This window comes from Haemaphysalis longicornis, unplaced genomic scaffold (genome assembly GCF_048455015.1).
Source record: "Haemaphysalis longicornis isolate Haplotype H1 unplaced genomic scaffold, Haemaphysalis longicornis Haplotype H1 scaffold_3, whole genome shotgun sequence".
Lineage (NCBI taxonomy): Eukaryota > Metazoa > Arthropoda > Arachnida > Ixodida > Ixodidae > Haemaphysalis > Haemaphysalis longicornis.
The window spans coordinates 72,701,683-72,724,157 of NW_027526335.1; the positions used below are offsets into that span (position 1 = coordinate 72,701,683).

A 22,475-nucleotide genomic window follows, 5' to 3' on the forward strand; every position below is an offset into this window, starting at 1 on the left:
GAACAAGACGTTCGCGCACGGCCGCCTGAGACTGCGTAGCTTTACAGAACCAGAAAGAAAGCAGTGTGAACGAGTGTGAATATTGATCGGGTAATCAAATAGTGACTGGATTTTGGTTGTTTGTAATGCCCCTGCTACAGCGGCGTCCGAATGTCATTCGAACCGAATGAACTTGTTTGACTCAAATGCAAAGTTGTGCTGCTCCACTGGGTTTTTGAAATGGCATTCAGCTCAAATGACATTTGAGTCGAATGAGCACCCGGAGAGACACTTGGGGCTCTCGAATGCCATTTGTTGCACTGTAGCGCTACAAGTCGGCATTAACTGTCGGCATTACTGGCCTACTTAGAACAAATAAAATATTCCTAATTTTGGGACTTTGCTTTTCATTTTAAATCATGATATTGTTACGGGAAGCACAAGTGGGCGCTGGCGCATAGCCCCTTGGGATCCATCACCGACGACGACGAATCACACGATGGAACATGGTCCTTGGTGTAGCGGTTGAAGCTCTACCAGAATCACCAGGCAAGAAAGAATAGCGTGCCGATATCACCACGTGGGGATCGATCACGGAACAAAAGCCACACAACGCACTCAATGAGCCGATGAAATCAGAAAGGACGAGAAGTGCAAGTGGTGTTGGTGGCACACTACACATATGTGAATGCGCCAAAACCTGACGGGAGGATCTATGGCCCGCGTAAGTTACCGGGCACGTTTTTAGAGAAAAAATGGTTATAAAACGTAGCTTTTTGCAGCAATGCCATGAAATAAAAGCAATTGTACACAATCCCCCGAAAACGAAATCTTTTTAGCCGGTTGGCATTTCTTTTTTGGCGGCCTCGGAGGGCGCTGCGATAGCCACGGCGAACAGTCGTGTTTACATCGGCTCCAGTTTTAAATAATGTTTTCGCTCAGTTAATTGCGTCGCATCGCAAAATTCTTTCACCGCGACATCCGTGAAGTCTACGTGCATCAACAGACAGCGAAATTACAGGTGTGTGACCGTTTTTATGAATGTTACCCGCACTTTTGTGCAAGAAACGTGCAGCCGTTTGCTAAGCCTCGCCAACCACACCAGGCGCTAAGCCTAGCGAACGCAACACCTGCGCTCCGCCGACGGGCGGGCGCCGCCAGCTAGACTCCTCGCGGAGCGAGGATCTCCTAGCCATGACCATGAATGTCGAGGTGATGGGAGAAGACATTTCCCCCGACGATTTATCCACTGAGGCAGGGTGGAGAACTTCCGGCGCACGACAGTCGAGGCTTCGGCAGCGAAGCTCGAACAAGTCGTCCTCTTCCAGCGACGCTACAATCAAGGGCTCAGTGAAGTCCCGAGACAAGGAAACCAAGAACGCCAAGATGCAGGTCATCATTAGCAGCACGCATGCCGGTGCTACCGAGAGAAGAATTCAAGATCGTGCTGAGGCCACAGGGTGGCCTCAATATCGCCAAGGTGTTATCTCCCGCAGTATCGGCAGCTATCTTAGCAGCTGCTAGCACCTCAACCAACGACAGCATGGGGGATACCATCTACCCCAATGTAGAGCAAAACATCGTGGTCGTCAGTACCCCGAAGGACGCCTAAGCCATTAGTATGCCGCGATCAAGACGATCATAGTGCAAGGCAACCATCAAAACGTGAACGCCTACGAAAGCGTCCCGTACGACTCCACCAAGGGCGTCGTATGTATCATTCCCATAGAAGATTGCCCAAGGGACATCGAAAACAACATTGTAAACCCAAGGAACCCTTTGGCCCTGAGGGTCAAACGCATCGGCACTACGACTATAGTGATCGTCGCTTTTAGCGGCCGCAAAGTTCCTAAAGTTTTACATTCGATACGAGGCTACGTTCATCCCCTGCCACCTATAGCGCAAGCAAATTGACATGTGTCCCCAATGCGACAGGTTAGGCCACCGTAAAGATGTGTGTCCCACTCCGACTTTTCGTACGCGTAGGGGCTGAGTCGGGCCACAATTGCACCCTAAAGTGTGGACTTTGCGGATGAGCACACCTCACCGCTGTTAAAGAATGTAAGGACCGCTATAAGACGCGGTACATCGTCCGCAGGAGGCAATGGGAGTGCCGAACGGTCAACGAACACCTTCCACCGCGCAAGGAGTTCCCAGCTCTCCGCCGGAGCTCAATCAAATCCAGAACGCCTTCTATGGAACGCTGCGCCTTGCGTAATCGCAGCTCTATAAGAAGTAGCTGTTGTTCGAGAGAGAGTAGCTGCAGTAGGAGCGACGCAAGCACCGACAGGCGCTCGTAGAGCGACGGAGTCACCTGGGCCGATCCCGTAAATATGGCAAGAGGGAAGCACTACACAAAACGAATGGCAACCAAAAGCCAAGGCAATTGCAGAGAGACGGCGAAATCAACGCGCTCAAGCAAGAAAAAGAACTAATGAGAGCCACGATTCAGAAGCTCACTGAGGAGATCGCGGCGATAAGAAAAGAACGCCAGTCCACGAACGTCGCAAGCGTCACAAGTCCGCCCAAAGCAGTGAAACAGCCTACGCCAGTGGCCGAAGAAGACGACAGCACCGACGAATATCAGCACAGTGAAACTCCGGCCCCCAAGAAGAGGGCAGTCTCTGAACCTTCATTCAAGAAGCAGACCCGCGCAGCGATAGCTGCGAGCAGAAAACAAAGAACTTAAACCAGAGGTCCAGGAGATCAAGGAGACTCTCACCAGCATAAAATCAGCGATCGAGGCCATCATGAACGACCCGATATTCACCCAATACGCCCAAGTACACGGCAACCAACCCAACTTCCAGCTAACATGGCCTTCAACGCACCACAACTAAGTCTGGCAATGGAATTGCCGCAAATTCAAGGGCAAGAGAGCGGCGATACAGCAGCACATATCCCAAGAATGCGCCGGACGTCATACTACTGCAAAAAACACTCGAGGACGCCCCGACCCTTCCCGGATACAGAGCTCACTCCAGTCCGACGGAGGACCGAGGCGTCTGCACCTTCGTCAAGAAAGGGCTCCCCTTCATAGAGCACAACTACAAGAATACCAGGATAGAGCATAAGTTCATCGAACTAATACCAACCAGGAAAAGGAAATTGAGCATCCTCATCCCTCATCCTCAGCCGTCCCACACAAAGACTTCAACGCTTCAGGTCACTCCTGCACAGAGCCTGCAAGACGAAAGACCGGCATAGACTTCTAATCGGGGGAGACTTCAACGCCGCTGACCCCGCATGGGGCTACAGCTACATCATCGCCAAAGGAAGAAACTTATCACAAGACGCACGCGAGCTCGACCTAGCCCCCATTACGGAGCCGGCTCATCCGACAAAGATTGGCAACTCAGTTACTTGAAAGACCACCCCGACCTTACCTTCATCAAGAACTTTGGTTCGCAACCGGCAACGTGGTTCAACACATCCACGGACCTGGGCAGTGACCACCTGATCACATAGAAAAAAATATCCCTCTTTACGGGGCATACCAGGCTGGCACACATAAATTCAAATGGAATGAATGAAACGACTTCAGGAAACGAAGAAAATCGCAACACGACGAAAACTCAAGCCAAATCACGGACATCCATGCATGGTGCCGAGACCGAACAGGCAGCGTCGAGGCTGCAACTAAGGAGATCGAGACTGAACTCGAAGTTGACAAGATGGACAGCCGATTGGCACACATGATCGACGCCAAGAACTCTCTACTCGCGCGTTGGAAGAAACAAGGCCTCAACCGCAAACTTCGCAAAAAGATCGCGGACATGGAGGAACATTTTCAGGAGCTTTGCAAGCAACAATAGCACGAGCTATGCTACTCGATCAACGGCCAAATGCACAACGGCAAAGCATGGAACACCCTAAGACATCTATTATACGAGACGAAGACCAAGTCGCATCAGTGTGACCGACTGGCTACACAAGGAGACGATGACCAAGAATGATACGGTGGTCAAAATGTATCTACTGAACAAATATGTGCCACAGTCGGCCTTAAAACAACACGGCTCATATACCGGCGAGACTAATGAAGCCCTGGACCGCTACATTAGAGTCGTGGAAGTCAGAACGGCGCTCCATGTCCTCATCAGCAGATCAGCGCCCGTCCCTGACCGGGTAACGAACAGAACCCTTGGGAACCTCGATGAACAGTTAATAGAAGACCTAACGGATTACTACAACGAATGCTGGAGAACAGGCAAACTCCCCGGCAGTGGAAAAAAGGCCAAAAGATCCTAATCCCGAGGCCGGGCTTGCTTCCCTACCCGGACAACTTCAGGCCTATATCACTGACGTGCTGCATTGGCAAAGTCCTCGAGCACGTCCTCATCAATCAGTGGCAAAAGTTCCTCGAACAAATAGAAGCCTTCTCCACATGATAATCGAATTCACGCAACACCTGCGCACCCAAGACGCCATGCTTCAGCTCAAACACCAAGTAATAGACGGTCAGACCAGCGCCAACAAAGCCATATTAGGTCTCGACACACAGAGTGCATTTGACAAAATCGAACTCGCTGCGTTCACCCAGAGAACAGGGCAGGCACCAAGCCCGAGCCAAGGCCCCGACGGACAAACAGCGAGGACCCCGGCGCTCGCTTCGTCGACGCTGCAGAATACGCGGGCGGCAGCCGCTACGCCGTGGCGGTAGTTGACGCAGCAGGGACTACAAGATCCGCAGCAAGCATAAATTGTGTGAAGTCCGAGGAAGCCGAGGAGGTGGCCATAGCCTTGGCGCTTGCCGACAAAGGCTGCGCCACAGTACTCAACGACGCGTGCCAAGCAGTACGGAATTATGCCAAAGGAGAGATCTCACCCACACTGGTCCGCATCCTGCAGCGAGCCAGCCTTGATAACCAAAAACACATTAATTGGTTCCCAGCCCACGAGAGACAAAAGAAAACGGAAACGAGTCGGCCCACGTCGCAGCGCGAGCTATATATCTAACCGCGCTGGCAACGAAGTGGCCACACAACTCTGGTTCAACACGAAGGACAGACTCGCCAACTAACACGATATCACCAAAGCGTACCGCCTGGCTCGCAGGACTCTCCTTTCAGCCAGCGACAAGCTGTGCAGAGCCGTAATCTTCCGACAACTACATACCCTCCTAACGCCACTAATTCTACACAGAATATACCCCGATGCCTACCCTGACAGCAAGTGCAGGGTATTTCTCACCGTATTTCCCACCACGCGCACCCACCTACCTACTGAGGCGGAAGGGGCAGCAATAGCGCTAGCCCTTTCTCACAGCCCTACCCCAAACGTCATCTTGTCCGATTCTCAATCTGCTATATGGAACTTTGTCCGAGGGTACATATCAGCCAAATATCTCAAAATTCGTCTCCGCAATCCCCGCAAAACGCCCATGGAGATAGTGCGGACACCTGCCCACTTTGGCTTGGGGATAATGAGGCGGCCTACACAGCAGCTTGAGATATTACTCCCCGAGGAAGCCTTTCAGTTACCCCTAACGACGGAGCGCAATAGATAGCCTTATTACGTACGCGGCCATTACCGCGCACTACCGCTTCCGCCACCAGAAATACACCTCACTTCCTGCAACGGAAGAACGATTCTGGCGGCTCCTTCAGACTAATACCCTCGCACACACCTTCATCGTATATACCCTGATAAGTACTTATCACCCCTATTACCGCTTTGCGAAGATGTCGACACCATATGCCACACTATTAGGGCGTGCTCCCAAAGCCCCTTACGCCTAATTTCCTCTGTTAATCAATGGGAGGCGGCGTTGGGCGGCTCTGACCCACGGGTCTAAAAAGCCCTGGTGGAACGTCCTCCCGAAGTCACTGCTGGGCTGCGCCCAATGGTCACCGACCCTCCAGTGGCATACTGCAGTGGAGATTATTCCTCGTCCTCCTAAAAAAAGGGGAGGGGGGAGGGTACCTACAGACTAGCACATACTCCCAGCGTGGGATTGGCCAACCGAAGAATCCATCACAAGAAAGCTTCACATTCAAGTATCGTCGTCGTTAGACGAATGTGTGCATCATTTTTGTTTCACTTTTCCCCCTTTCGATTTGTATGTTGTAACACTGTTCACATGTTTTGAACCACGAGCAAATATTGTACTCGTAATAAATCATTCAGTTTGCGCTCATGCTGTCCACTTCGTTCGTCTTTTGCAAATTGTGTACCTTGTAACGCAAAGGTACACAACTAAATTCAATAACCGCCACAGAACGAAGCTCGAGGGCTTTATAGTTTACCCGTGTTACGAATCGGCCAACGCCGCCGTATTTTCCCGCATCAGCTTCCACGTGCGAAGCCACCACGTGCGCCCGCGTGTCGGTGAACCATACTTTCGTGTCTCGACATGAAAGGTCAGACACCTCGCGTTGCAACGCGCCTCCGGCGGTTGCCAGCGGCACGCCCAGGCATTCTTCACGGACGTGCGCCCCTCCGCCGTCAGGTGCCAGCGCGTCATGAGTCACGCCTTGACATGCCCGGCTCAGACGTTTCGCTATCGGCGCGATCAACATTCGATAGCACGCCCCGGCACGTTTCAAGGACACTCTCTCCCCTCTCTCGGACTCCACGTGCAACGAAGCCATCGATGACTCACGAACTGTGGAAAGAGCGTTGTGTGTGTCTGTGACGTTCGTGGCGTGTTGCTACTTGGCGTTTTGACGGTTGCTGCTTTTGGGTATAAATAGAAGCAGCCCAAACGCTGAAATTCATTCCTGTCTGAGCAGCGAATCCATGCGGTCGCTCTGCTCGAGTCCTGTATTGTAACCTCGCCCGTCGGGGCAGTGTATGTTTTTTTGGCTTCGGCTCACCTCTCGCTATGAAGTAAACAGTTACGTTAGCCTGCTGCTTCTGGACTTCTTCACGGCTGCAACAGCGGCTGGCCGCTCGCATCATACACGCTACCCCTCGTATGTCGGAGGCCACGGAGCTCGGATCGGGTGCCCCCGCCCGGTCGCAACACCCGTAAAAGGCCGCGTACGAGAAAACACCCAGTGGCCTTCCCCGGCCGTTGCTCGAACTACTGTAATGATTTAGATCTGCATGGTTTGCAATGTTGTATTTCCATGCTACATGATCCTTCATATTTTCGAGTTGCAATTTTTTAGGAAATATGGACTCTCAGCTTACACAATGCTCATTTTAATGCAATTTATGGTAATATCCGCGATTTGTTAACGTACCGGTTGTACACACTAAAGAAATCAGCCATACAGTAAATTTAGCCTGCGGGAATGCCTGTGTGTCGTCATAGATATCCGGAAATCGGCAAGGGGAATGGTGCGAGGGGAACGGCCCTTTTGAATCCAATTTTATCGCTTAAGATTCACGTAAGTGGTGTAAAAAATAGAGAACTGGTCATATGCATTCTGCGCTTTAACCTCATGCGGCATGTAAAAAAATTGGGCCCATCTCCCCACGAGGGGGACTTGAGTAAATGCGTCGCATAGGGGGTGGGTGTATTGCGTTAACGTTTAGTGTTTGGGGAGTTGGTGGTAGTGAATGCGTTGTATCAGCAGCTTCTTGACGTAGTTTGGATGAGTCAAGGATATAAGGCGCGTTCGTAGCCTCCCATTCTGTGTCGGCTTTGTGGCGCAGTGGGTAGAGCACCATGTACATTGCGTTCCGCCCGCAGGGTCGAGGGATCGAAACCAGGCGCCGGATAATATTTTTTTATATAGTGTAGGGGGAGGGGTGCGGACTACGACTACGGACGTCAACGCGGGTGACATCGTGAGTTACTGAAATGCTCTGCATTTAATAATGTTTACCAGTCCCAACTGTGTCCCTTTGAATAGCGTCGGACTTGTCGAGAACAGTTCTGTGCCGAAACACAGATACCGATACATGTCACTATATTGTGCGCATAGTTCACCTTAGATTTGCTCATTGCTTCGATCCTCGCCCCGGGTTTTTCTCCTTTCTTCTGTCGCACGAGGAGGTAGACCTCCTTGACACCAGGACAAGAGCGCAGCAGTTTTTCCAATAGAACCTGAAATGTGGAGGGCTGTGATGAGACGCACGCCGCAACAGTTTTTCCATTAGAATCTGAAATGTCGAAGCTTTCGTTAAAACAAACACCTATTGCTATTGAGTTTGTTCTTAAGAGACAAATGACGAAGGTAAGCTTGCACGCTTCAGCAATCTATACGGCTCGAGATTCACGATCGCTGCGCCGCCTGCCGCCGCTTCTCCGCGGCGTTAGCGGGATTAGCGCTGCGTGGCTGATAGGTGGTCATGCAGTGTTTTGCTTCTCTTTGCCTTTCTGCGCACTAAACAACTTGTTATGGTGACGTGTGTAAGCTATAGCTGCATGTTTAGGGCACTTAAAAAAAACAGCTGCGTCTTGGTAGAGCGCTCTAACGCCAACAAGAGCTACCCGGGGAGGCGGTTCTGCGCGCGTCTTGGCCGCTCTTGCGGGCGTCGGCGACGGCAGCAGCATATCACCGCTGTCACCTTCGAACACGTCAGCACAAGTGATTTATATTTATTGTCGCCTCGTTTAGTCCTGATATTGGCACTGTAAGAGGTTGGTTCGTTTTGCAGCGCAGACAACAAATGCGGCTTTGCTTCGAATATGTACTTCGTAGAAAAATATGTTTCGGGGATGTGATAACCCAACAGCTAACAAAAACTTGTGCCTTTTATGAGAATATAAGCCACGCGAAAATGTTAAGTACACTCAAAGGCTGTGCACTGTCAGATATGTGCCCACTCATGCCTTATAGTAAGAACCAAAGTATATGTTAATGAAACCACGGGAAAATGAATGGTCGGCAAGTCAGGAATAAATATAATAGTCGTACGGGAAAGAAAAAAAAAACCGAGTGCAGCTTCTGAAATGCTAAAGACGTTTGTTTAAGCAAGGTAGTATTCACCAGACGAACTAGATGCGAAATGCACTGATATTTCGCTAGACATGGGGGGGGGGGGGGGTGAGGAGGAGGACGCTAACTATCCTTGTTTACAAATGCGGAGCGAAATGAACGACTGAACCTTTTAGTAATCACACACACAAGATGCGTGTTCACTTTTCGTTTGTTTTTTGCCTTCAACGAACGGCTGATCACTCGGCGAACGCATTTTTTGAAGAATACAGGGCAAGCAGTTCACAAGCGATACGAGGTGTCGTTGGAAGAGTTGATTGATTGATTGCAGGGTTTAACGCGCTGACGCAACGGAGACGATGAGGCACGCCGTAGTGGAGGGCTCCGGATTAATTTTGTCTACCTGGAGATCCTTAACGTGCGCCGAAATCTCGTACACACGGGCTCGTTGGAAGAGTGTCGTATCTGATAAGGGTCTCTGATTTCGGTTTATGCTAGATTCTGCAGTCTCCCTGTGTCATATGACGATGTTTCGAAGAAGAGTTTGGTCACGGACGCGGATTACTCTATAAGCCCATATTCGCGCTTCTCGTGGAGGATAAATGTAACAGATGAATCTTTGCGAGCGCTCACATCGGGACAAGACGACCCATCATTAAATTTGTCGTCGTGTGCTGACTCCGGGGTGTAATTTTGCATTATCCATCGTACTTCTTTGGTACAGTGTTTGTAAAATTTATGCCGCATTGGCTTGTTCATGGTACTGATCAATATCTGATATGTGATATTGGCAGGCGTAACTTACGTGCTGTCAGGTATGAGTTCTCCGCTGGATTTTGTAAGTGCACAAAGTCGATTTACATCATAGTGTGTATACGGCCGCATACGGAGACACTGCCACTAAATTTCAGGGCAGCGGAATTGCAATCAGCTGCATGCAAATGCTGGCTTCGGGACGCCGGCCTGTGACACACGCCCGGCGCTCATATAGATCTCACTAAGATCGCGTCATAAACGTTTATACTCTCGTGAACACACCACGCTTGCAAACAGAGTGCCTGCTCCACGTTATTCGGTATTTCGAACGCGGACAAACGGTAAATCGCTGTCTTGAACGAGCCAAAAAGCAACGGCGACAGGGCGGAACGGGCCGGGGACTCCCGCGCCTGCTTTCGAAACGGGCCGCTAGGGGGATTTCAGTGGCGCCCCTACAGGCCGCGCTCGAGGCGTATACCTATCAAGAGAAGTGCCGGACTGACTGACTGACTGACTGACTGACTGACTGACTCATCAAAGCCCAGCCAAAACTGGTAGGTCTAGAGACTTGAAATTTCGCGAGTGCATTTGCGTAATAGCGTAGGTGCTCACTAAAGCGGGATTTTCGGAAATTCCACTCGTAACCGAGGAAAACGGTGAAATTGTGTTTTCGTAAATTCTTGATTATCTCGGTCACCCGTTCACATATCGAAGCGCTTTTTGCTGACAGGTCTAGCCTTTAAGAATACCTAAAAGTCAGGTTTAGGATTTCGCCCTTACAAACACTGTCGAGGTGATTTCGCACATTTGGACTAAAAGGGGTGTTCCTGAAGATTTCCCAATAAATCTTCCACTGATGCATTTATACAATTGGTTTTTCCTAACATATGTTACTCATACAAATGCAGAAAACCAAGTTTAATGATTTCGCCCTGCGACGCCGGTAAAAGGGTCAAATTGTTCTTACAAATGACGCGCCTGATGAGCCAAAATGGCCTAAAAGGTGGTGCCCACGCCTTGCCAAACAGCTGGTTCAAACGGCTTCCAATTTCGTGAGCACAATATAATTTTGGTGTTGCAGCTCAGTATTGCGGTAAAATTTTAAAAATTACACCAAAGAGAGATTGAAAAGCGGTGAAAATTTTTCAGATATTAATTTTTTTATCGCTCTGAATTTGATATATTGAACTGGATTTTGCTGATATAGGTAACCTAGTCAGGTATCTAAACATTGTTCTACAACATTTTCCTATGACACCCACCTAAGAGAGGCAATCAAGATTTGTGGAAAGCGGTGTGTTTTTACACATTCCTCAATAATCACACAGTGCGTTGATATATCCAATTCTTTTTTGCTTGCAAATGATGCCGATACAGTTGTCCAGAAATTCATTTGAGGATTTTGTCCTAACATGCGCATAAAAAGACCAGGGAGATTTTCAAATTTACATCCCGTTGGACTGAAATTCAGTTTTTTCCCGGCTTCGCATAGCGCTCGCCATCTGTTGGCACTTTCTGCAACCACGCGCCTCCGTAGCAGCCCGTGTCATATATCGTAAAACTGTGAACGATGAGCATCGTTCATACCTTCGTAGGTTTCCAGGGGTAAAAATACCTTCCCTCACCCAGTCCGCCTCCATTGTTTGTTCCCAGCTCAACCTCCTGCCGAATGCGCAAGATTTGTTTACAACCCTCCACTCCTCCTCATATCATACTACAGTGCAAGCAAAGCCCCGAACTCCCCTCTGTTCCATACCCCCTACCCACCCCTGAGCTGTGGGCAAACCTGGTGACTAGCAGAGGTCTGGATGTCCAGACACTTTTGGCCTCCAGAACGAGGGCTGCCTGCTCATCACATGGCTGCCTGGAATAGGGAACCACCCCTGCTTCACCGGCTTAATAAAACGTTTTTCACTCTTGAGCGCACCATATTGGTGAGATTTGTTTAACGAGAGTTCTAGTAAAACACGAGTTTCAGACGTTTCCAAATTCCCATTACCGCGACAAGCCTCCGCTGGAGCACTCGATTTTACAGCAGGTAGGAGTTCTATATTGTGTAAAACTTCATGATGAAGTAGCCAATTATGACAACTAACAAATAACTGAACACGTGTTATGCCCATTAGTGTCATTTGTATAATGGCCCCACCGGGCATCGCCGGTTACTACCGCTAGTCTTTGTATAAAACGACTGCCATGCAGATTTCCTAAAATGTGCTCCATTCCGGGGCAAACTTTTATTAACACCCCGCTTTCCCGCAAATGGGTGTGCTATTTTGTGGCGTTGAGATGATACGAAACTGTGTGACACATTACTCCAAGGCAATTAGGCTTTATTCGTAGTAGTACCGACCGTGAATTCCTGGAATTTTTCAACACATATCACTAACCACCGTTGTCCAAACTCAACCTCCCACTGACTGCAAATTGTGGCATTGACTTGTTGTGGTCGTGCATTTTGTGGGTGGGTGAATTACAGGTAAATATAGCCACGATGTTTTACCATCTTTTTTTTTTCAACAATCATGACTAGAAATCACTTCAGGGAATGCAAATTATCTGACACATACCTTTCCGACGAACCCGGTTCCTCCGGTCATGAATACCACCTGGTCCTGGTAGAACTGCGCGATCTGGGAGGCATCATTTCCATTGTCAATCACGGCCGATGTGGCTTTTGTGGCCGTGGCCTGGGTGTGGTCGATGGGGCCTGGGGGTCGCTGGTGCGCGGTTTCTTCCATGGCGGACTGTCAGCGGTGCCTCGCAAAACACGAGTAGACAGGACGACCACTTGTGTCCGGCTGCAATAGCTGCTGTAGAGTATGGCACGATCTTAAGGCAAACGCGGGAGGAACGACCGTGCTATAAGATAACGGCCCCGCGTGGTTATTTGAGGCTCTCTGGCGGCTGGCCAGTGCCGCTTTAAAACGCTGCTTCACAAATCACTTGTTTTACAATTGGAGCAGTGGGAAGAGCGTCCTACCACTGATCTCCACTTAGTTGCTGGATGGCGCTTCGCCGCTGTCGTGGCCGGGCGCACGCACGGCCGCCGGAAGTTCAACGGCTCGTCCCGGAAGTCGGGCGTCTGCTGCGCTTCTCAACCGCTGATAAGCGTCACCATTTGCGCATTTTGGCATTTTGATTATACACATCGCGTTCAGATCGCAACTTATGCTGTACCGAAACATGCGACGTTAATATGAAGCAGAATTTAATTGCGAAGGAGAACGAAAATGTCACTTGGGTCTTGGTTTGAGAGGAGACGACGCAGCTCGAACGGGATTTATGCTAGCCAGTGGACTTTATGATTCGTGTTAAGATGCACGTCTTTAAATAAATTACCAGTCGTGAAGGAACTTGTATTAGTCGAAAACAATAAATTAACAGCCGTGAAATGACTTGGATTATCCGAAAATCGACTAGCTAAGCATGTTCGATATCAACACGAAGGAAGCTGCCTGAAACAAAAGAACCGATTTGAGGTTTGCTACGGGCCGACAAAAAAAAAAAAAAAAAACTCGAAATGACTGTGCGCAGCTTGCTCCTGTTTTACATTTGAAGGTCAGTACATCGGAACCCTCTACAGTATGAATTCAAGCATATGTGTGTTTGGAAATTATACCACTAGCATCTTGGACAGCTATCATAGCACCACTGAGATACATAACGCAAATAGCAGCATTTAAAAAATTGAAAGAAAAAAATTGGGTACTTAAAATTTAAGACCTCGCGCTTTGTAATGTCATGGAGATGTTTCTCCAATTACGTTTCATTGCTTACAGTACATGGTTTTCAGAGTAAGTTTGCAAAACAATTCTTCCTCAACCACAGCTTTTCACAGCTCCTTGTAGATTTTATTGTGCTCCGAGCTAATTTGTAGAGCGTCATTTTTAAAGCGACTCTGCAAATATACTACGAAAGAAGGTAGCGCCCATGCAGGCGATTTCAGTGTCTAATAAACGTAGCATCAACTGCAGGGGAAGTTATACAAACGCTAAACGAGCTAACTGTGATGGCCGAACAGTATTTTTTTTTTTCAGGGCCATGTCATACCATACCTTTTCCAGATGCTTCGGGAAAGAAAACAACGTGGGCACGGCGTCAGGCTGTAGCCGAGTTCGTGCGCCCGTTCTGTCAAAACAGTTGTCAGTAAAGTGGTCACTGCAGAGCCTGCTGCCTGGGGATGGAGCCCATTTGTCTCTTCTTAAGTTTGCCACCCAACGCCGGTATAAATCCGGCTTAGAGCGAGGGAATCTGCGTAACAAGAGCCACAGCTTAAAAACGACACTGATATGATATTTGCTTTTCTCTGCGTATCACGCACGTCGTACAGAATATTGTAATACTTCCAATTGGAACGTCTTCCCAGGCTACTTCTCAGGTCTGCTTGGGCAGTTCACGGAGCAACAAGCAGGCATTTTTTGGCGGAATGCGTGCGAAACCAGCCCATACGTAGCATGCGCTGTGCTGAAACGACGGCCATTTACCCGACTTCCGGGACGAGCGCTCGAACTTCTGGCGGCCGCGCGCCGGAGAGCTCGAAGCGCCATCCAGCAACTCTAGTGGATATCAGTGCGTCCTACCATTCACGGTATTGTGCGCTCCGGCCGTAGTCCCAGTTTAATCTGCCTCACTTGTAGCTTGTTAACATCGCGACTGGTGCTGTTCAACTGATTTGAATAACCTCTGCCACATTCGTAAGCGGAAGAAAAATACTATCTCTGCAGTGCGGCATGATTTGACAGCAAGCTATATTGCTTTCGGCAACAGTACCACTCAAACTAATGAAAAAATCATTAAAAGCATCTGCCCGTGGTTCCTAGTGCAAGCTAACGTCTTCTTAAAGATTTTAATTGGTTGATTTGAACTAGGATCGCGACTCACCATTATGTTTGATTTTTAAACATTTTCCGACTGGGAGTATTGCAAAAATAAAAGGGGTGGTAATAAAAGCTTGATTTTGGGTTTTCGGAGCTCTTGTGTGATGTATTAGAACAGGATTAAACAGATTAAAATCAGGTTGGTCAGGCAATGCGCTGAAGCTTAGGGACAATCTCGTTTTACTTTAGTGTATGAAAAAGTTTTATTTTCCCACGGGTGCCGTATACTGGCCGGACATGTCGTACAGGTATGCACAGATAGGCATATTCGATAGCAATTTCTAAATATTAGCAGAAAATACTCATGCGTAATAATGGCGTCCTGCGCTGCAAAAAGTTGCTCCAATCTATACAATATATCGACCAGTAAACAGGCCGCCAATAAATACAAGCAATACAGGCAGCAGCAGCAGTAGTAGCAGGGATGCAGCAGTCGCTGTAAAATTACAAAATGGTTCAGACAAACCTGGAGAAATCGCAGAGCAGGGATTAGGCGAAGTCAAGCTCGGATAGAGTCGGCGTCTTTATAACCCCGGAGGGCGCTGCTGCCGGCTGCAACCATCAGTCAGCCCCACACGCGCGATGGCGAAGGTCCACAGGCAAAGGTGTAGACTTCGCGATGAATATCTAATCTTCAGCGGAACGCGAGGCAGCAATCGTGGTATGGCATCAATCTGTAGCCCTGAGGGTGTGCGCAGCGCGGATCGGCCAGCGTTATTTCAAACGCCTCGCTGCGCAGAGCACCCACGTGACTTGAGTGATGTCACTGCACGCGCAATTCTCTTGAGCGCCTGCTAAAACGGGCCCACCGTTCGGGTTCTATATATGCAGTCGAAAGAAGCAAAATTATCAATAAACAGAAAAGAGAGAAAGAAAAATAACTTCGCCAACACTTAAGGACTCTATTGTTAGAAGAAAGCGCAAACGCCGGCGAGTTTAAGCAAGAAATAAGAGACACAAAAAATAAACTAGAAGTCATTGATACTGAGCATTATAGGGGAGCTATCGTGCGAGCACGGGCAGATAAGATGCGGTTCGGTAAAATGCCTACAAAGCGTGCGTTGTCTGACGAAAAACGTTGCACTCAGAAAAACGGAATCAGAGAAATACAGTACAAAAATGTTGTTACGGCGCAAAAAGAATCCATTGACCGGGCGTTCGTCGAGTATTACACTGAGCTGTTAGACAGGCACATTCCAATGAACGACGGCTTTGCTGATGAATTTTTATCGCTTATGCCCAAGTTAGATTCAGAGCTTTGTGAAATAATGGAAGCACCAATTAGTGTGTGGGAATTAGAAAACGAAAAAAATGATCTGAACACCTGTAAGTCACCCGGGCCAGACGGGTTAAGCGCGGAATTTTACAAGGCTTTCAAAAGGGAGGTATCGGTATCTTTATATGAAGTATTGGTGGAGGCTTACAAACTAAATGTTCTCCCGCAGTCGTTTAAGGAGACGCACATCATCTTGATACCGAAGTGTGAAGATGCAGTAAAACTGCTGTCCGTAAAGGCGTATAGGCCAATTAGTCTAGCCCACGTCGACTACAAAATTTACGTGAAAGTCTTAGCTAGATCGTTGCAAAACGTAATTCAGTTTCTGGTAGGAACGCATCAAACTTGCGATATTAAGCATCGCACGATAAGTACCAATGTGCACGTCGCCAGAAATGTGTTAAAGGGCTGTGATGCCTTTTCAGGTCGTATGGTGATGGTGCAACTCGACCTTGAGAAGGCTTTTGACCGGGTGTCCCATGACATACTTTTCAGAATCTTAGAATACACGAATGTTGGGTCTGTTATCTCGTAGGGTATAAAGAGTGCGTATGCCGGTTGCAAGGCGAGCATAATTGTTAACAAAAATATAAGTGAAGGAATAAACGTTGGTTGTTCGGTCAGGCAAGGTTGTCCGTTATCGCCACTTCTTTTTGCGTTGTATCTCGAGCCTTTCTGTTTAAAAATAATTAAGCATGACCGAATACGGGGGTTCGCATTACAGAACACTGAAGTAAAACTGCTCGCATACACAGATGACATAGCGGTTTTCTGTCGCGATCAAAAGAGCATAAGCGAGTCAGTTAAGGTGGTTAAGTCATTTTGTGAAAAATCTGGGGCTGCAATTAACTGGGACAAATGTTCGGGATAATGGCACGGGAACTGGTGCTCAACCCCTCCCGTTTTTGAAGGAATACAATGGACCACAGCACCAATAAAATATCTAGGGGTGCCTCTGGAGCATTATAGGGATAGCTGAGACTACTGGAGTAACGAGACCGAAAAGTTGAGGGACAAAACCAGAAACTGGCAAGGGCGCAACTTTTCTACGTTTGCCCGTGCCACTATCTGAAACCTTTTTTTGTTAGCCAAAGTGTGGTACGTGCTGCAAGTGTTGTGTATGTCACGTGCTAATGTCCAAACAATCCACAGAGTATTTGCTGTCTTTATTTGGTCTTCCAGCTGGGAAAGAACCAGTCGCTCTAATATTTTTCGGCCAGTCAAAAAGGGAGGACTTGGTCTTTGTCATTTATTTTTAAGACAAGTTGTCGCAAGGTCTTGTTTTGTGCGGAATCAAGAAGACGCATTCTTGCGCACTGTAATTCAAGTGCGGTTGAAAAATTTGCTACCTGACTTTGTTGTGTCCTCAAGTGATATTGTTTGCAGGGGGGTTAAAGGATATTTGCGAGAAGTGGCTCTGTCTGTTGAATTATTGAAGGTACGGTTTTCTTTCGACTATCTATGCAGTGTTTCCAGGAAGCGCCTGTACAAAGATTTAGTAAGTGTTTGTTTACCCGTGCCACTGTATAGGTCGTTATACGGTACAGGCACTAGGCTTGATGTTCTATGGAGGGTGAGAAGTATGCTGGTGAAACCTGCAATTAAGTCTTGCTTTTTTTAAAACTACACAGTGAAACCCTTCCTGTAAATACTTGGTTAGCAGAAAGAGGCATTTTTGTGCCGTGGACAACAGACTGCAGTCTGTGCAAAAAGCCGGAAACGTCTTCATCGACTGTTGGGACCCAGTGTTTGACTGGGACGTCCTCCAGCGTACGACGTACGTTAAAGAAAGACTTACCCATAACACCGCACGGAATTCGGTTCCTACCCGTGAAAAATGAGGGCGGTGTGCCGTACGATTTGATGATGCTCCTCAGCCATCATAGTATATGGAGGACGAGAATGGCGGTGAGGAATGCGGATATAAATGCCCGGCCTGTCAGGGATAATTTCATCGAATAGCGTACAGTATATGCGGGAAGTGTTTCGTGCAGAGGATGATCCCCCTGAGTGGTTGCCTGTGCTTGACGATTTAGTGTGTCTTAGAAAGTTTTAAAGCCACTGAGTCAGCCAAGTAGGGTTGGCGGATCATTACATAATGACATGATGTGTGATGTACTGTAGAAATGTCGAAGCAGGCATTAAAAAAAAAGGGTTCTGTGGCCTCAATGTATAGTGCCGAGTACTGGCGCTGACAGCTTGGTTTCGAGCCCCAGCAAGTCTATCTCCTAAATGTTTTTCATTGCTTGCCTTTATTTTCTAATTTTTTTTAAACACAAATATACGTGTTGTTTTTGTTAATAATAGTGATTTGGTATGTTCTAGGTCGCTTTAGGTGTGGGACGCAGCCACTGACGACGTTTAATTACTGTCCGGCATCGCGCGAACAGACACGTCACGTGGGTGCACGCTCTGTGCAGCGAGGCGTTTTGAAATACGTGATCGGCCAACCGTTAGCGCCTGGACGCTGCTGCCACCGACTTTGATCCCTGCCGCGCGGGCGGTAGAGGCGAAAGACGAGAGATGACCCCTAGTCGAAATTTTGGCACAGATTGAAGATTTTTGGGTGGCGTAGATTTATTCATACCTTCACCGCGGAATGCATCGTGTATCAGTTGAAGCTTCGATGCGGAAAAAAATCCTCATTTTAAGCCTGTAAAAACAGAGCGTGTGGAGCATAGAAATGCTTAAAAAAATATTCAGATGTTTTTTATTTCATGTTGTCTTGGTATGAATTAAACGCAGTCTAAAGTCATCTGCTCGTTTTCATGGTTTCTGTTGCGATGGTTCGCTTTGTGATGGTTAGCTGGGAATCATCACTGCATGTCTTTCTGTAAAGGAAGAAGGGCTGTCTGCATGCTGTCACGGGGTAGGATGGCTACTTAGAAGAGCTGCGGGAGAAGAAAGGGGTATCGCGTAAACATAATTCCAGGCACCCGAAATAAATTGAGCGGGGGGTTATCGCCAGCTCCGCGTAGCTCCTGCGATTACCTTCGTATTCGTTGGGCAACAGTGCGGTTGAAGCACAAAAGGGGCCATTAGTCGACTCATTAGCTGGCTCATTAGCCGGCTAATTAGCCGTACTACGCGCTCATTAATGAGCGCGTAGTACGGCTCATTACTTTTTCGGGTGGGGCTATCCGCACGGCACTCCCAGCTGCCAGAAATATTGTACCTGGGCCCTGTGCAAGACCCCCCTGTGGTAATGTTCGGCGCTCAGTTTCTGTAGAAAACGCGGCCTGAAGATTCCTGGCCCATTAAAGGGACACTGAAGTGAATTTGTCAAGCTCCCGTTTTTGCTTGCACTGCGTAGACTGGCTCAAATTAGCACACTTTTCATCGTTTATCCGGTTGACAAATCGGTAATTATTTTACAAAGCGCGAAAGAAGAAAAACTACCATGCGCGGTTTGCGGCGGCCGCACCAACTAAGGCTGTGACGTTGAGAGGAGGGGCGCCGTGATTGGACGATGCCCAAGGTTAGCAATCACACAAGTTTCGGTTTCGGTTTCGGTTCTGTAAAACATAACCAATGGCTTTGTTAGATGGGCATTCCCAATATCTCAGTAATCATCGTACCGCGCTTCTGCCATGCTGTCGGCTGTAAAATGCGTAAGATAAGCCTCCCAGGACGGCTTGGAATCGTAGCATTCACTACCCGAGGCCTACGCAGTGCATGAACGCCCTCCGCGTCCCCGCATACGCTCAAATGCCATGCGCTTTTCCCCCATATTTGGAGCTTGCCGCACTCATGCCTGTATCGTAAAAAGCGTGCTCGCACCAGGCCAAGGGTCTGTTGATTCTGGCCTGTGCCCACTGCCTGCAAGCAGTCGGTGCTTATGGCAACAGCACGCCAACGAGAACTCACTAGCGCGCCAGTGCCAGCCTGCGCGCGTTTTGTGAACTGGTTCGTGTAGCCATGAACGTAGCGGCCCCAAAAAAGGTGAACTCAATATAGAAAACATCGGCGGAAAACAAAAAAGTTAACTTACAAAAAAAAAAAAAAAAAAGCACGTACCCGCGGGGATTCGAACTCGTGACTCGCAAAACATTTGGAGTGAAATCCCAACGCCCCAGACTGCTAGGCCACGGAGCGGGACGCGAGTCCGCTGCTAATATAGGGTATATATTGTACAACCAGTTTACACTTTTATTTAGTTTTGGCATTTCAAGCCACTTAGGTGACTATTTGTTGTACTGCGATCGTGCAGTAAGCGTCGCCCGAGTTTCCACAGTAGCTCACGTCTAGCAATTGCATTTCGTAGACGGAAAAGCGTTCGCAGATGCGTAGTCGTGCTGCTGACCGCTGTGCTTGTTCGCCCAGCGCAAAAAAAGTGCTTCCCGCGCCCTAGTTTTACGCTGTACGGTAAAAATATCAGTTGATTTTATTTGCTTAGTACCTATATTGACTTCGCTGACTCTTCTCCCGCCTTCAAGAGGCCTTATATTTTCCTACTGGCGTACCAGTCAGCGAAGCGTCGCATGTGCAGCGCTTGTGTGAAGCGACCTTGACTTGGAGCTAGATACAGTGTACAAACAAACCAAGTAAAGAAAGGCACATTCTTCCATTCACAAACGTGTCCTGGCTTCGTTTCAACTAAGCGAACGAATTGCGACCAAGCAATTTTTTTTAACCTCCTTGATTGCGACGACCCGCCGGCGGCCGGCGGACGAAACGCTGGGCCGACTGACTCTGTCGGCCGTGGCGCAGCCAATTGCCAGCTCATCCCCTCCTGACGTCACACGAAAACGCCACAGAAAATGGGCGAGCGTAAAGAGAGGAGGACAGCGTTTTCGAATTAGTTTTTCTACTAAATAAAATCGCGTAAACGCGCCTAGAGTGGTCGAAACATGGCCTGGGGACTCCGGACTACAATTTGCGCTAGTAATCCCGCAATGTTTACATATCACTTCAGTGTCCCTTTAAGGGCGGTGGACTACGAACTTAGGGTCCATCCACTTGGAGCTCCACCTCTCGGGAAGCACCTGTTTGACACTGCTGATCTTAATCGGAGCAGCAGCCATTGATGACCAGAGGTCGGCGGGCTCACTCATGAGTCCATGACTCATTTGGACTCAAAGTCACGCGTGAGTTAAAGTTTGAGTGAGCGCGAGGCTAGTGTGGCATGGTAAGGTGGAGCTTGAGGGAGTTTGAGCCGAGTGAGTCCGACTGAGTTTGAGTACGCCTGAGCACGAGTGAGTTCTGAGTCCATTCTGAGTTCTTAGTTCATTTTGAGTTTTGAGTCCATTTTGAGTTCTGAGCACATAGTGAGCTTTGAGCCCACTTGAGTTCTAAGTTCCTTTTGACTTTTGAGTCCATTTTGAGTTCTGAGCCCGAGTGAGTTGTGAGATTTTCGCTCGCGGTGAGTTTGAGTTTAGGGAAGTGTAGATGAGTTGCCCAGCAATGTACCCGCTTGAGCACGAGTGAGAGGGGACTCTAAAAATAAAGTTGTGAGGGAGTAGAGCCGGTCCAACTTTGCCGAGGTATGCTAATGATACTAGTTGTTCTAGGGTTCATAATTTGTATATTGCGCTAGGGTGGTGCGATTTTTTTTCGAGCATGCTCAGCCCATTTTGCGTTTCCAGCGAGATACGATTGTGCTTGGGCAAATATTGTTTGTACAGTTTTCTGTTCTGTGTAATCAAAGTATTCTTCTTCTTCTTCTTCTTCTTCTTCTTATTATTATTATTATTATTATTATTATTATTATTACGCACTTGCGTTCGTATGTCATTAGTTTTGCTTCACTTGCATGATTGTTGCGGTAATGTTTGCGTCAGCTAGGAGGCAGCTATAATTGGCTTTTAAGTTTCATGCGTCGCTTTGGGCTCGGAATTCAGGTTACCTGCGGATATGGCAGCATTCCCGACCCGCATGATCGGTTGAGGGGTGGGCCGGGGGGGGGGTGTTCTGATATTGTAGAATTTTCCTGACCCTCAGCACTTGCTGTTGAAGTCGAGGGTTTGACGGAAACCCGTCTGGTCGGGAGACATGTTGGAGTAAAAACGGAGACACCGACCAAAAGAAACTCAAAAACTTTAAAACAACAACAAGACGTTCCGGCTTCGTTACTGAAGCCTTGTTCACAATCCAGCACTTGCTGTCTACCACGTTTTAGCGGCTGGGCGTGTGACTGTTAATTAGCTGAGGAGGTCAGAGGGTTATCTTGCTTTGCTTTGGGGTTCTTACGGGTGTGGGAAGGGGGAGGAAATCTTGCCTTTTCCTCCTGGTGGATCCGGTAAGAAAGGGGGAGAGGGGGGGGGGAAGCACACGGCGTCGCTTGCTTGCTTGTTGTTCGCCTGCGTCTGTTGACGGTTAATGATATGCTAGGGGTCAAAAAGGAAGCGGTGAGCGCAGGAGGGAAGAGGGGGCGGCGGCCATCCCCTCCGCTGTTTCAAATGAGGTGTCAACTGAAACGTCCGGGCGACGCCCATTTAGGTAGAATAATAACCGCATCATGAGATAGTCATGGGGAGTGACAAGTTAGGTGAAAATTGAAGTTGATGCCGCTAGGGCGTGTAATGTATGAAATTAAAGGTCCCGTATAAAGGAATCACGCGGGATAAATTAAAAAATGCTTCCTGCGTATAGTCATCGAATAGTCATGATCCATAGATTGGGTTAAAATTCAAATTAATGCCGCAAGGGCGCGTGGGGAATCAAATTAAAGGTCTATAGGCGAGGAATCACCTGGCCAAAAATGCGTTATACAGTAGAATCTCGATAAACGGAAATCGCTTAAACGGAATT

At 48.3% G+C, this 22,475-nt stretch overlaps 1 protein-coding gene across 2 annotated transcripts in view; it reads right to left on the reverse strand.

Annotated features, from left to right (window-relative positions):
• Positions 1 to 15,215, reverse strand: part of LOC144174621 (fatty acyl-CoA reductase 1-like) — a 54,833-nt gene extending 39,618 nt beyond the window's left edge. The window contains exons 1-3 of one of the 2 annotated variants that reach the window (XM_077703397.1): positions 14,916 to 15,208; positions 12,140 to 12,401; positions 7,862 to 7,978 (exon numbers count right to left, since the gene is read on the reverse strand). In XM_077703397.1, coding sequence (XP_077559523.1) covers positions 7,862 to 7,978; positions 12,140 to 12,310 — 288 coding nt within the window. In that variant the 5' untranslated portion in view covers positions 12,311 to 12,401; positions 14,916 to 15,208. Of the gene's footprint in view, positions 1 to 7,861; positions 7,979 to 12,139; positions 12,402 to 14,915 lie in introns of both variants that reach the window. The other variant, XM_077703398.1, reaches the window with a different exon arrangement.
• Positions 15,216 to 22,475: the final 7,260 nt, after the last annotated feature.